Source organism: Chelonoidis abingdonii, chromosome 25, assembly GCF_003597395.2.
Source record: "Chelonoidis abingdonii isolate Lonesome George chromosome 25, CheloAbing_2.0, whole genome shotgun sequence".
Lineage (NCBI taxonomy): Eukaryota > Metazoa > Chordata > Testudines > Testudinidae > Chelonoidis > Chelonoidis abingdonii.
In genome coordinates, this window is record NC_133793.1 from 7570294 (window position 1) to 7584689 (window position 14396).

The 14396-nt window shown below is 45.9% G+C and overlaps 1 protein-coding gene across 16 annotated transcripts in view; it reads left to right on the forward strand.

Moving 5' to 3' along the window:
• The window catches only part of MACF1 (microtubule actin crosslinking factor 1), a 250864-nt gene that overhangs the window by 211187 nt on the left and 25281 nt on the right, over nucleotides 1–14396 (forward strand). For all 16 annotated transcript variants that reach the window (XM_032789628.2, XM_075060891.1, XM_032789629.2 and 13 more), the window contains 18 exons: nucleotides 1778–1885; nucleotides 2286–2504; nucleotides 3537–3740; nucleotides 5784–6015; nucleotides 6892–7118; nucleotides 8167–8289; nucleotides 8395–8496; nucleotides 9008–9109; nucleotides 9225–9398; nucleotides 9514–9669; nucleotides 9826–10023; nucleotides 10738–10866; nucleotides 11450–11623; nucleotides 12521–12676; nucleotides 12837–13043; nucleotides 13188–13307; nucleotides 13606–13775; nucleotides 14146–14305. In XM_032789628.2, the coding sequence (XP_032645519.1) occupies nucleotides 1778–1885; nucleotides 2286–2504; nucleotides 3537–3740; nucleotides 5784–6015; nucleotides 6892–7118; nucleotides 8167–8289; nucleotides 8395–8496; nucleotides 9008–9109; nucleotides 9225–9398; nucleotides 9514–9669; nucleotides 9826–10023; nucleotides 10738–10866; nucleotides 11450–11623; nucleotides 12521–12676; nucleotides 12837–13043; nucleotides 13188–13307; nucleotides 13606–13775; nucleotides 14146–14305 (2961 nt within the window). The remainder of the gene's footprint in view (nucleotides 1–1777; nucleotides 1886–2285; nucleotides 2505–3536; nucleotides 3741–5783; nucleotides 6016–6891; nucleotides 7119–8166; nucleotides 8290–8394; nucleotides 8497–9007; nucleotides 9110–9224; nucleotides 9399–9513; nucleotides 9670–9825; nucleotides 10024–10737; nucleotides 10867–11449; nucleotides 11624–12520; nucleotides 12677–12836; nucleotides 13044–13187; nucleotides 13308–13605; nucleotides 13776–14145; nucleotides 14306–14396) is intronic.

Sequence of the window (14396 nt, forward strand, 5' to 3'; positions counted from 1 at the left end):
CTCAGATCTAGGTTAGATTTGATACCATGTACTGTAACTTTTACATGGTCAGTCTGGTGCCAGCTCATACCCCTGAGCTGTGAGTTCAGAGTGTTTAGACATCTTAGTCACCACTTGGTTTTGGGTGCCCAATGTTAAAAATCATGGTTAGATCATGGTGGCTTCTAAGCTTTTGTCAACACACAAGTCAGTTTGGGGCTTCTAGCATAGACATAACCACCTGGGCATTCTAAGTCTGAATGCCGTGAAACACTGCAAAGTTAATGCCATTAGAGAAGAATGAACTTCAGATAACAAGGCTACCTGTAAATGCTTTAGATCTGCATATCTCTGACTGTTCCCTTCAGTGGAAAATCATCTTTGGTGTCCTTGGTTTCCCTCCTGGTGACCATAATTGGGGCAAAAACGTACTGGATTTTGTATCGTTGATAAGAGCTGGCCACTACAACACAATTGAGGTCATACAAAGATTGCAAAGGAAAAAAGACTTGATTGATAAATAAGCTAACAACAGCTGCCTCAGGTGGAGCTTTAAATAAAGAGTTCAGTATCCTTTCCCAGACTTGACAGCAATAGAAATAGAAAGTCTCATCGGCTTTTGCCAAAAAAAGGGAAGAAAAAATAATTAGTGTTGTCATAAAGAGAGGAAGTGAACCATCACATGTGAAGTTACAGTGAGCTAAGCTTGGCTTTCAGCTATTGTGGGTCTATTGTTAATCACATGGCCCCTTGGAATATAAATTATAGTTGTATTACAGCACCTTTCATCAACAGTCTTGTCTAAAAGTGCTTTAACTGTTGTTCAGCCTCACAACACCCTTGTGAAGTGGGTCACTAGTAGGTGGGGAAACTGAGGGACAGATCTGGGGAAGTGATTTGCCTAAAGTCACACAGCAAATTAGTGGCAGAACTTGGAATCACAGGTGCCAACTTTTTTCTGCACTGGTGAGTGCTCGCAGCCCCTCCCTGCCCCAGACTCCATCCCTGCCCCAAAGTCCCTGCCCAAACTCTGCACCTCCCTGCCCCTATTGGGCCCCTCCCCAAATCGCTGCCCCGGCCCCACCTCCTCCCCCAAGCAAGCCGCATTCCCCCTCAGCCCCCCTCCCTCCCAGCCTTGCCATTTCATGGCGGAAGCGCTGGGAGGGAGGGGGGAGAAGCAGGACACGGCGGTGCGCTCGGGGGAAGGGGAGGGGGCAGAGCGGAGGTGGAGGTGAGCTGGGGCAGGGGGAGCTCCCAGTGAGTGCAGAGCACCCACCAATTTTGGCTGGAGCACCCATGGCATCAGCACCTATGCTTGGAATAGTTCCCTAACTTTTCTGTAGGGTGCAAAGGTTGGTCTATTGCTACTGGTTCTGTCACCATCTTGGAGTTTCTGTGTAAGGAGTGAGGCGCTGCTGAGTTCGTGAACAGTAAAAATGAACTTGATGTGTGAGCTGATCCAAGTCTGAACCAGTCTCTAATTTCAACTGGCTTTTCCCAGGCTTCTGAAAGAGACGTCAATTTATTAAGAGTGAAATTCCAAAACATAGTTGAGAAGAAAACACAATAAGCTGCAGGTGAAGTCAGATTACAAAGATGTGTCACAGTATATTTGATTGAGTGTTTACAGTCTCTGGTTTACTTCACCACCTAGTGGTCATTTTCACCTGTCATCTGACCACTTTGGGAGAGTTTCAGAAATCCATTCCCCTCAGTACAAGCTCTGTGGGAAGACAAGAAGCTTTGTGGCTTGGAGATAATTCTGATTTTTCTCATTCTTAACGTTTCCTTCCTACAGGCTTTCTCCATAGACATCATTCGACACAAAGATTCTATGGATGAGCTGTTCAGCCAGCGTAACGAGATCTTTGGCACATGTGGAGAAGAACAGAAAGCTTTGCTACAGGTATCTCCGTGGTTTTGATACACGTACACCTCATGAGAGAGTCTTACACAGCAGAGCTCCTCCTGGCAAGTAGTGGATTAAATATGGGAGGGAGAAAAGCAGCATGCACATTTTCTGCATCCATCCGTTTCCTTATATCTTTCTCCTTGATTTAAAATTATTCCATCTCTAATCATGCCAATCAGTAATACCCATGGGAGTCGTTTCCCGTTTATTAACTTTTTAATTTTGTTGCAGTGTTTATAAGGGGAAAGTTGTAGGGATCTCAGATACCATTTTGGTTGGCCTTACAGCGTGCAGTCGCAGGACTCCGCCATTTCCGTTCACAGCATGCGGCTGGTTCATTTTCTCTGCCCTTGCATCCGTCACCAACTCCACACCCTCCTCCTGTTCCCTCTAGGAGAAAACAGAATCGCTTGTGAAGCAGTATGATGCTGTTAGCCAACTCAACTCGGAGCGCTACGCGTGCTTAGAGCGTGCACAGGTCTTGGTGAACCAGTTCTGGGAGACGTATGAAGAGCTCAGCCCATGGATTGAAGAAACACAGGCGCTTATAGCACAGTTACCCCCTCCAGCTATTGATCATGAGCAGCTCAAGCAGCAGCAGGAGGATATGAGGGTAAGGGGGAGAGGTTTTCATTTGCATCATTTGCACCAGGTAAAATTGATTCCGCCCTCTATAAAATGGAGGCTTCATCCTAAAAGGGCTAATGAATAAGGCTAAGATTTTGTGACGGGTATTTTAAGTCCCAGAAGGTCAAGGGCAATAACCAAAAATTCATGGAAGCCAGTGACCTGTCCCTGACTTATTAAAAATAACTACGATGAAATGGGGAAAGAAAAGGGTCCAGCACTCACCACTGCTGTGGGCTCCAGGGTTCCTCCCACCCATGGTAGCTGAGAGCACGGGGTCCTCCTTGCCTCCACAGCAGCTTGGAACTGTGGGATCTGCCTGTGGTGGCTGGAAGCTTCAGGATCACCTGTGCTGGCTGGGAGCTGTGGGATCCACCTGCGATGGCAGCTGGGAGCTGCAGGGGTTCTCGCTGCCCGCTGTGACTGGGAGTTGCAAGGAGGCCCCTCCAGCTGACAGCTCCAACTCCACTGCATCAGGAGCAAAAATGTCTCAGTGGTCTCTGGACTCACAGATTCCATGACTTCCATGACCTCTGTAACAAAATCTTAGCCTTACTGATGAGTGTAGTTTGGAGACCTGTAGGTGGCAGGCAGCTATCTAAACTCTCCAGTTTTTGGAGTTTCCACCTGTCTGTCGCAATGACATCTGTAGAAATCTAATCCAGATCAGGTACTTGTCACACCCCTAAGAGTTTGTATTTTAAATAGAAATTTTGAATGTAAACCCATGGGATATTGATTGTCTTTATATTTGTCCTCTGGGTGTAATGATGCCATGAGGGCTTGTGTGTTCTCCTTAAAAGAACAGATGTGCAAAGAAAGAGCAGCTCCTTATCAGAATTATCACCTTGGGGGGTGGGAATATCAGCTCCTTGTGGGGGGTTGGTTTGAAGGTGAGGGAATACTGCTGAGGTCAGTTGGAAAGCCTTCCTGTGGTCCAAGAGATGCCCGGGAAATTGATGGCATGACTTAAATATGCTGTGAATTTGAATGCACATCTATTTTTTCCATCCTATAGCAACTAAGAGAGTCTATAGCAGAACATAAGCCTCATATTGACAAGCTGCTGAAAATTGGACCGCAGCTGAAGGAGCTCAACCCTGAGGAAGGAGCGATGGTACAGAAGAAATATTTGACTGCTGAGACCATGTATGCCAGAATTAAAGAGGAGGTGCGCCAGCGAGCACTGGCACTAGATGAGGCTGTTTCACAATCCACTCAGGTACATTTCTCCTTGCGGACAAAGAAGCCGCAGTTTTGTGTTCGTGTTTATCACAACTCCCTGGGGACGGCGGGCTCTGAAGTTTACATCTGTACCGTTTCTTATAACTAAAACCCCGTTACTATTCAGATCTGTTTTAGGAAACCAATTGCTGCCAAGCTGGTGTGTAGTGGGTTGAGCTGCATAATGCTTGCCTGTTCGGGGTGTCTGGGAAGGCTGGTGCTGATAGATTTGCAAAAGCGGTACAGAAAGAGATTGAATCCTGATGTAAACAGAGTAATAAATGTTTACAGTCTTAATAATGTTCCTCATTAAAAGGGCTTTTTGGCATCTGCCCATGATGGACAGGTCTGGCGAGACTGAGTAGCACTTAGAGAACTGGATCTTGTTCCCGATAAGCAGGAAACTACTGTACATATAATGAACAACTACAAGATCATTTACATGGGAGAGTTAACCATCTTCCCTTGTATACAGACTCTGTAGAGGAGTCCTAAAAGGGAAGAACTATGTGAAAGGAAGGGCAGAGATTGTACATATTGAAGTGGAGAAAGGATGTGAAGAACTTCTGATGCATGCAATTGGGATTAGCGTTTGTAGCTATGTTTCACTTCAGCTAATTATTTACCGCAGCACAGTTTGGTCGTCACATCTGGGTTATGTATTCCTGCGTTGTTTAGTCACTTCTCTTGGTTTGCACTTGTATTAACTCCAAGTTTTTCCCCCCAACACATACCTTCCGTCTCATCTCTCACTCACATTGTGGAATGTGTTATCTTTGTGTGTTGCTGCCTGTTCCTGTCTTCCCCACATGGTCCCATTTCATTGTTGTGTTGACTGCGCCCCGCCATTGCAGATCACAGAGGTAAGCCTCCCCACGTTAGCTGTTTGTTTACGTTCTCATTCGTTGGGCTAGATGAGTCTTAATTCATTTGATACCCAGATTTCTACTGTATTATGTTTCTGTATGCAGTTCACTGGAACCTGTTAAGAACAAACTCAGACACAGTGAAATTCCATTTCGGTTGAGGAATTGAAGTCCTTGACTCTTTTGTTTTGTTGCAATGTGCAAATTGAAGTTCCACTCTATAGTGAGCTTCTGCTTAGAATTCAAGTGTTCCATAGGGAAAAAACCATTTTACTATAAAAGGGATCTACGCTGAAGTATATTCTGCCTTAGCAGGCGTGAGTGGTTGGTTCGCCCACGTTTGTTAGTTTTAAGAGAATCTAGTGATGATAGAGTTTGCACCTAGAATCTATTTCCTTTTTCTCTGCCGTTATAATGTGAAACTCAGCAGAAGCAAGAGCCTCTCTTACTGTGTGAGAGTAGCAGGTCCAGTTCTGTGGGCAGACATCTAGTTATAACAAACTTTCCCTTATTGCCCTTCATTCTGTCTTATAAACACTAGATTATTTTTAATGCTAACTTTAACAATGCCAAATCTCCTTCCTTTGGCAGCAAGATTAGCCAAAGCAACAGCAGAAACCTGAAGCTCAAGCAGCACAGTGTCCCATTCTCTCTCCTTTCCTATACACACGTGCTTTCCACCAGGTGGTTGCAGTCGGGTTGGGAGTTGAGATGGTTTCTGTGCCAGGCTCCCCTGAGCTGAGGCCCCTGTGGAGCCAAACACACGCAGGTTACAGCTAATGTGTTGGTACCTGGATCAGGACTAGTGTGACTGAGTCTTCCTATGCCCATTCTGTGGCACTGCCCTTTGGAGGGAAGGGGATGTCAGTCGAACTTGAATTTTGTGGGTTTGGGTACAATAACAAGCTGCTGCTGCATTTGGTTCGCGGTTTCCTGTGCCCTCTCTGTAGGCTTAGCTAACTGCAAACTCCTGCAACCAGAATGCAGTTGTTAGCGACAAAACCGGTGGCAGACATCAGATTGGAGGCTGCAGGTGTAATGGGCATTCTAGGAAACATTAATTCTCTTTAGCAAAAGAGAGCACTTCACATGCGCTTAACATTATGCTGCATACATTGGAGTAATTCAGTACCGTACGGTCCTCTAACCTGCCTGATGGACTTGCCTTTGTTCAGTTCCATGATAAGATCGAGCCTTTGCTGGAGATGCTGGAGAACCTTTCCTCCCGCCTGCGCATGCCACCCGTGATCCCAGCCGAAGTTGATAAAATCAGGGAGTGCATCAGTGAAAACAAAAATTCCACCATGGAACTGGAAAAACTGCAGCCAACCTTCGAGGCATTGAAACGCCGTGGGGAAGAGCTGATCGGGCGATCGCAGGGGGCAGACAAGGACCTGGCAGCCAAAGGTATCGCATGGAGGTGCCGGAGACGTCTCACGTCCACTCAGAGAGGCAGTTGGTTATATTTAACGTATCTAGGATGGCAAGTTTCTCTCATAACCACAATGTATCTTGTTTATTGGGGGCCTGGTGTTGACAGAGCAATAAGGCGCATTTGTCTGCTCAGTGATGGGTCCAAATCCTGCCCAGTTCAGAGGGAACTGCAGACTGTTACCCCGTGACAGCTCTCGGGGGGGTCTATTCCCAGTGAATTGGTTTCAATTCAGGCCCTGAAGGGGGGGCAGAAATGTCCACATCACAAAACCACCAATACGACTGGCACCTTTGTTGGCAGTCTTGGGCATGAGCCCGTGGACTGAATAAGCATGGAGAGGTGGTCAGATGTAGGGCGAGCACATGGGCAGACTTGTAACTGTTATCTGGATAAATGAAGGCTTTGTAGCTGTATCTTGGTGTTTGTCACATCTTCTTTCTAAGTTCATATTTCTGCACTCTTGACCATTTTAATTCTTACCTCAGGGTAAGGCTACACAGCAAAAAGAGGCCCCCCCCAGCAGCGAGTCTCGGAGACTGGGTCAGGCTCCCGCTATAGCCGGGCAAACGTTGCAGGTTAGGCTGGTGCTCGGGCTCTGAAACCCACCCCCTCCTTGTGCTTCAGAGCCAGAGCGCCAGCCTGATCCTGAACATCTCCACGGCTGTGGGTATCTACATCGTCCAAAGTCTGAGTCTGCAGATTTGGGTTTCAATGCTGTGTAGACAAGCCCTTAGGCCTTTCTCATCATAATGTTTGTATCCAGATGCTTTGATTAGTAACTGGAGATTGCTGGTCAGAACAGGGTAAGAATAAAGAGTCCTGACTTGTTGTTTCTTTCCCGCCTCCAGAAATCCAGGATAAGCTGAATCAGATGGTGTTTTTCTGGGAAGACATCAAGGCTCAGGCAGAGGGACGTGAAAGTAAGTTCCTCGATGTCCTGGAGCTCGCAGAGAAATTCTGGTACGAAATGGCAACCCTCCTGACTACTGTCAAAGAGACGCAGGATATTGTTCACGACCTGGAGAGCCCAGGCATTGACCCATCAATCATCAAGCAGCAGGTGGAGGCAGCAGAGGTGAGGACTTGTGGACATGTCATTCCACATAGGCCCCGTCGGTGCTACAGCTTGTAACCACGTTTGGGTCTCAAATGAAGATGTGACCAAATGTTGTTGTACCCCAGCTTTGTGAGCACTCGACATGGTTACAAATCATGCTGTCATTTTATTTAGAAACCATGGGAGAGCCATGATTTGGTGGGGATCGGGGAGAATATTTCAAGTTACTGTTTCGTTTCAAGTGGAAAAAATAATGGCCTTTACCAAAGACTGAAACAGTGCTAAAATCATCTTAGCTGTAACTACGCTGGGGAAAACTCTTATCAAGCAAGTGTTCAGAGCTGTCCGCCACCCTGTTTAGCGCATAATTGTTCCCATGGTGCTGCTCTTAATGTGAGCTGGACCTGTCTAGATTATGAGATGCAGATTACATTCCAGTTAGACTGAAGGCTACTCTAGAGTAAAACGATAATAGTGGATGGACAGCAACACTCATCTCTATTTGGAATCACGTGGTAGAGTCCATTTTGGATGTTTGCCTAGTAGACCGTAGTTTGACTCAGGGGTTTTTTAAGTATATATACATCTCACCCCGTTGTACTTGTACATGCCACTCCCACGTTATAACTGGTCTGACTTTGGTTTAGAAATACTGGCTCTCTGACAGCCTGTTTAATTCCTGGTTTCGTAAAACACTCTGAAAACTCTATAACTTGCAGATAGGGTCACCATCTTTCCAGTTCAGACAAATGCAGATGTGATTTTTACCTCGTTTTTCCCATCTGTTTGCAAATGGTGACAGCATCCCATGCATCAGGCAATGTAAGAAGTGTGGATTGGACTCAATTACCTTGGTAGATAATGAAAACACATACCTGCTTCTTAATGTGATGCACTTGTTGGGTGAGGACTAATTAGTCTCTGTCTTCAACTAGAATGCAAAACATTAGCTAGCGGATGTAATCTCTGCACTCTAGCACCCATGGCATGCACTGTCAAATGGAGTTTTGGAATAGCATTTACTAAACAAACCGATTTTTTAATTCATTGCACTCTCTGAATATAGACAATCAAAGAGGAAACTGATGGCGTGCATGAAGAACTGGAGTTTATTCGTGTGCTTGGAGCTGAATTGATTATGGCCTGTGGTGAAACTGAAAAACCAGAAGTGAAGAAAAGCATTGATGAGGTAGGAAAACCAGCAGCTCAGAATTCAGGTAAAAGCCACATGAAAGGCAGTGTTGGTTCAGATGGAATAGTGTATTGAATTTGAGGGCAATCCTGTGTTTTGCAGATGAACAATGCATGGGAAAACCTAAACAAAACCTGGAAGGAGAGGCTAGAGAAACTCGGGGAGGCTATGCAGTCTGCTGTGCAGTATCAGGATACGCTGCAGGTGAGGCAGCTGTTGGTGGTTATTCATACGGTGTGGACCAGCAGCCCATTGTGCTAGGTGCTGCATGAACACAAAACAAAAAGACTGTCAGTTCTTTGGGGCAGTGACTATCTAAGTTAGGCCCTGTGTCCAATGACCAGCTGAAAGCAGAGCATTCAATCAGGATTTCTTCTGCTTCTCCTGTGACAATTTGAAATTGACCCAGCCTGCGTTCACCTTCTCAAATAATTGTACATTTTGGGGTCAGGGTGGCAAGGGATGGGGGAAATGTGCCTGATCCTAGTCTGCTGCTTGTGCTGCAGTCAGTGGAAGGAAGGAGATCAGTAAGCAGTGTGTTTGTGGAGCGTGAAAACTACCCATGTGTTTGCCTTGAAAGAGAAGTTCTGTTGATTAGTCCAAGCATGGCACAGCTGCCCCCAGCTCTGCTGATGGCCTGTGGAACGGGTGTGGTTTGCCTTGTCCAATGATTGTGGAGGTTTGGTTTTCCTAATTGTGTATGTGTTCCTCTTAGGCAATGTTTGATTGGCTGGATAACACTGTGATTAAGCTGTGCAATATGCCACCTGTTGGCACTGACCTCAACACTGTTAAGGAGCAGCTGAATGAGATGAAGGTAAGCGGTCTGCAATAGACACAGTTCTCCAGGGCTTGTTCTGTGTTGGAGGCAGAGTTCTGCAGTTTGTTTGTTTGGTTTTTTTTGTTTTGTTTCCCCCTCCACACTTTGGCAGGAGTTTAAAATGGAGGTTTACCAGCAGCAGATTGAAATGGAGAAGCTTAATCACCAAGGCGAACTGATGCTAAAAAAAGCGACGGATGAGACAGACAGAGACATCATCAGGGAACCACTGACAGAGCTGAAACATCTCTGGGAGAACTTGGGCGAGAAGATTGCTCACAGACAGGTATGGTGAGGGTGGGCTGCCAAAACCCAGGGCTGAAAATAAACCTGAGTCGTCCGCGTCAGCATCCTCTTCCTGCTCCCTCCTGATTAACATTTTCTTTGTCACCTTTGAACAGCACAAGCTAGAAACTGCTCTGTTGGCACTTGGTCAGTTCCAGCATGCATTAGCAGAACTGATGGCCTGGCTGACCCATACAGAAGACTTGTTAGATGCCCAAAGACCAATCAATGGTGACCCAAGGGTCATTGAAGTAGAACTTGCCAAACACCACGTACGTATTCTGTGTTCTACCTTTTTATCTGGCCTTAAAGGGGACGATGGCTCCCAGGAAGTAATTTGCATTGATTTATTTCTTTGGGATAGTGCTGGGGTTAGCAGAACATTTTAGAGGCATGTGTCTTAACGTTACCCAATCCACGCTGTGCAGGTGCTGAAGAATGATGTGTTGGCTCACCAAGCAACGGTGGAGACAGTAAATAAAGCCGGCAATGAGCTCCTGGAATCCAGTGCAGGAGACGACGCGAGCAGCCTGCGGAACCGGCTGGAGAAACTGAATTCGTGCTGGGAGTCTGTCCTGCAAAAAACAGAGGAGAGGGAGCAGCACCTGCAGTCAATGCTTCAGCAGGTCAGTGAGCTTGTTCTGGAGACAGAAATGTTCATGCATGCAGAAGAGATCCGCAGGGGGTGTCCGAGTTGGCTTGGTGTCTCTTTCCAGGGTGAAGGTTAGAGGAGGTGATGTATTGTCTTGTCTTCACTACTAGAAAAGGTGCTGTTACCTCAGGGTAAGTAACTCATGTGAGCTGTCCCAAGATGACAGGGCTCTTTAGATTTACCTTGAGGTAAACTAGGTGAGGACACCACTATGCCCCCACTTGGGATTAGCTTCGCCTCGTTTACCTCATGATGGAACTATAAAGTACCTCATCTTTGCTGTCTTTTGACCTTGGGATAACTCACATGTATTAGTTACCCCACCCCCAGCCCGGTGAAAAGGACACTTTTTTCAGCCGCGAAGACCAGGCCATAGACAGGAGGCACGAACAGTCTGTAAATAGCAAGTTACTTCTTTCCAAACCAAAGGTGCATTCATTCCGAGGGGAAGTTCTGCTCTTCAGGACGAGCCTTTTCTCGTTGAGAACTCAGCTGTGTGTGTGAACTTGCTGAAATGATTATATAGTTTAAAAAATATATGACAATATACATCCTCTTTTTAGTGCCTTTGTAAAACTCTTCTCTGCCACCTCATCCACCATGTCAGGAACCCCAGTGTTAAACCTGAAAGCCAGGCAATGGTTGCTGCTGTCATCTGATCCCTGGCTGATCTTGTGTTCCTTAACAGGCCCAGGGTTTCCATGGCGAGATTGAAGACTTCCTCCTCTGGCTAACAAGAATGGAGAGCCAACTATCTGCATCAAAACCCACAGGAGGTTTGCCAGAAACTGCCCGTGAACAACTCAATGCCCATATGGTAAAGATTTCAAATGCCTTTATTTCAACTAACTTCTCTCTGAAATGTCAGCATAGAAACATGTCTGTGCCGCATGGTGTAGTCCAGGGGGTCTCAAACTTTTGTACTGGTGCCCTCTTTCACGAAGCCAGCCTCTGAGTGCAACCCCCCCCTCTATAAATTAAAAACACTTTTTAACATATTGAACACTATTATAAATGCTGGAGGAAAAGTGGGGTTTGAGGTGGCGGCTGACAGCTTGCAACCCCCCCCATGTAATAACCTCGTGACCCCCTGAGGGGTCCCAACCCCCAGTTTGAGAACTCCTGGTGTAGTATAACTGGGGAATGGGATGAGTGTCTCTCTTGCCATTTCTCTCTCCAGGGTTACAGAGGACCATTAGGTTTGCAGATGATGGCTATGGACAGAATTTCCCACTATCTTAATGAACTGCTTATCTCTGCTGATAGCATGATGATAAATATCTCACTGTCAGTTTGCTGTGTGTCCTAACCCCAGTGTCTCCACAAACTTGGAGTCTAGAGAACTGCAAATCCCTGATACAGAGCTCTGTCTCTAATGTTTCGATGGTGGTTTGGTGTAGGAGCTGTATGCCCAACTCAAAGCCAACGAAGAGGTCTACAGTCAGCTGTTGGCCAAGGGGCGATTGATCCTGCTAAGCCGCGATGACTCTGGCTCTGGTTCAAAGACGGAGCAGAGCGTCACGCTGTTGGAACAGAAATGGAACTTGGTCAGCGCCAAGATGGAGGAGAGGAAGGTAATGTTTTGAGCCAAAATACGATCCATGTTTACTACGAAAGACATGGCTTAAAAGTAAAATTCCATTAGTTCCTTGCTGTAGTAATGCTGTCTCCAGAACGCAGGTTTATTGCAATAAGCCGAATCTGCAGTGTGCTTCAGACACCCAAGATCAGTGCTTTTTGATCAGTTCTTTTAGATAATTTCTCTCCTGATTACATATGCTTAGCATGCCCTCTGACATAGGTGTTATCAGTGATGTCTGACGTCAAAGTGTTAACTGTATGGCTAGTTACCAGAGCAGGGTAAATCTTAGAGAGAAAATGAAAGTAAAATTAAACGTGAGTGAACATAAGAGAGAGGCTGCTCTACAAGAAATAAAAGAAGATATGAAGAGCATTATCCAGTTCTGAAAAGCAAAGATACACTGCTTCTTCTTAAGAGACAGCAGGCTAAATTCTCTGCTGACCTAATTCCATTGCACTGGTACTTTGGTCAGCGATAAGTTCTCACAAAAAATGAGAGAAACTGGCCTCTACCCAGGCTGAATTTCTGGCTCTGCAGCTGTCACCACTGAAGTGTCGTCTCCCTTCTGCAGAACAGCTTCTCTCACGGAGGCTTGTTTCCTAGGAAGCTCTGATGGCGACACAGCCACTTGTGTGTTGATTATCGAGCTGTCTCCTTTTTCATGTACAATTCCTGTCCATTTGTTTCAGAAGAAGCTGATACTGAAACAGCCACTTTCACTGAAATCTTCTCTTCTTGGTAAACAAGTGATGTTCTTTGCTTGAACTGATGAGTTCCCATTAGAGAGCTCATTTCATCTTAGAGTACAATACATGTCTTTTTCTGCAAAGCCTCACATTGTGAACTTGGTGCTTTCTTTGTGTTTTTCCCCCCCCTTATTAAAATGCAGTCGAAGCTGGAAGACGTTCTCAACCAGGCAACAGAGTTCCAGAACTCCCTACAAGACTTCATTAACTGGCTGACCCTAGCAGAGCAGAGTTTAAACATTGCCCCTCCACCCAGCCTTATCCTAAATACCGTGCTCTCTCAGATAGATGAACACAAGGTAAGTTGGGGGAGCTGGAGTTCTGTGTTACTCTCTGATTCTGTTTTACAAAGCAGAAGTTCTTTGCAAGCCATGCTCAAGTGCTTTCTATGTATGGAAGAAACTCAGAGCCATTTCCATGTTTTTTTCTGTAAATGAGAGTAAATCTTCGTTACTCCAGGTTTTTGCCAACGAAGTCAATGCTCACCGGGACCAGATCATTGAGCTGGATCAAACAGGGAACCACCTGAAGTTCCTCAGTCAAAAGCAAGATGTGGTTTTGATAAAGAACCTGCTGGTCAGTGTCCAGTCCCGCTGGGAGAAAGTCGTCCAGCGTTCCGTGGAGAGAGGCCGAGCTCTTGACGATGCCAGAAAACGGGCTAAACAGGTGAGGGATGTGAAAACAGTTGTAGAGGACCTGACGATATTGCTTATCCTCTAGCTTTCAGAACCCAAGTGTCTCAAGCCTTCAGAAGGCCTGGAAGACACACACACCAAGTTCTAACTTCTCTCCCCTTTTGTGCAATTTCAGTTCCACGAAGCTTGGAAAAAGCTGGTTGATTGGCTGGAAGATGCAGAGAATCACCTGGACTCTGAGCTGGAGATTTCCAATGATCCAGACAAAATCAAACTGCAGCTTTCCAAGCACAAGGTAGAGGGTTTGTTTTTTCATGCCAGCTGTGATGAATGCCCTCAAGTGTGGGTTAGTTGGAAGGGAAGAGAAACCACCTCTCAGTCAAAGCAGTGCAACACAGTCACTTTTCTACAATCTGAGGGGAGAGATGATCCAGTAAGAGGAACAGCATACTCCACACTTTAGTTGAACATTACAGTAGCATAGTTACAAAGTTGTACGAGAGAGGCATTTAACCCTCTAAGCTATTAACTCACAAGTTTTTATGCATTCTAAAGACATTTCCTTTGTGCCCTTCTCTGGTTGTAAAACTCAGGAGTTCCAAAAGACCCTTGGTGGAAAACAGCCTGTTTATGATACCACGATCCGGACAGGCAGAGCCCTCAAAGAAAAAGCTGTGTTGCCAGATGATACTCAGAAACTGGACAACCTCCTTGGAGAAGTGCGGGACAAGTGGGACACAGTCTGCGGAAAATCTGTGGAAAGGTGAGAGGAACATTTGTTGCAAAATACTGTTGCAACGGTGAAGGACCAGAGATGGGATGATCCTGTGAAGCTTGATTTATATCACACATTGTAAATGTGCTGTTGAGAATATGAACGTAGGCCACAGAGCAGAGATGATGACAGGCATAGCATCAGAAATGTAAACTGAATGTCTAGCCAGACCTCTGTAAGGAGATCGATCCAGGTAATGTTTATCTACAAGGAGGCTTTGTCTTTCGGGGATTTGCCATGATGATGATAACATCAGAAAGATGGGCGGAAAAGGAAACACTTTTCAATTTAACTGCAAGTAGCATGGATATTCTGGACCGAAAGTTCGTACAAATGTCCTTTGGTGCTCTCTTTGCAGGCAGCACAAGCTGGAGGAAGCCCTGCTGTTTTCTGGTCAATTTATGGATGCACTTCAGGCCTTGGTGGACTGGCTGTACAAGGTGGAGCCCCAGTTGGCTGAAGACCAACCAGTCCATGGTGATCTGGATCTGGTCATGAACTTGATGGATGCTCATAAGGTAAGAGTGGGGTTTACCAGCTGCCCTTTGGGAAGTGGAAGTAACTTTGGTTCCCCATCCACTGCGTAACAGAAGTACCAGGCTTATAGCA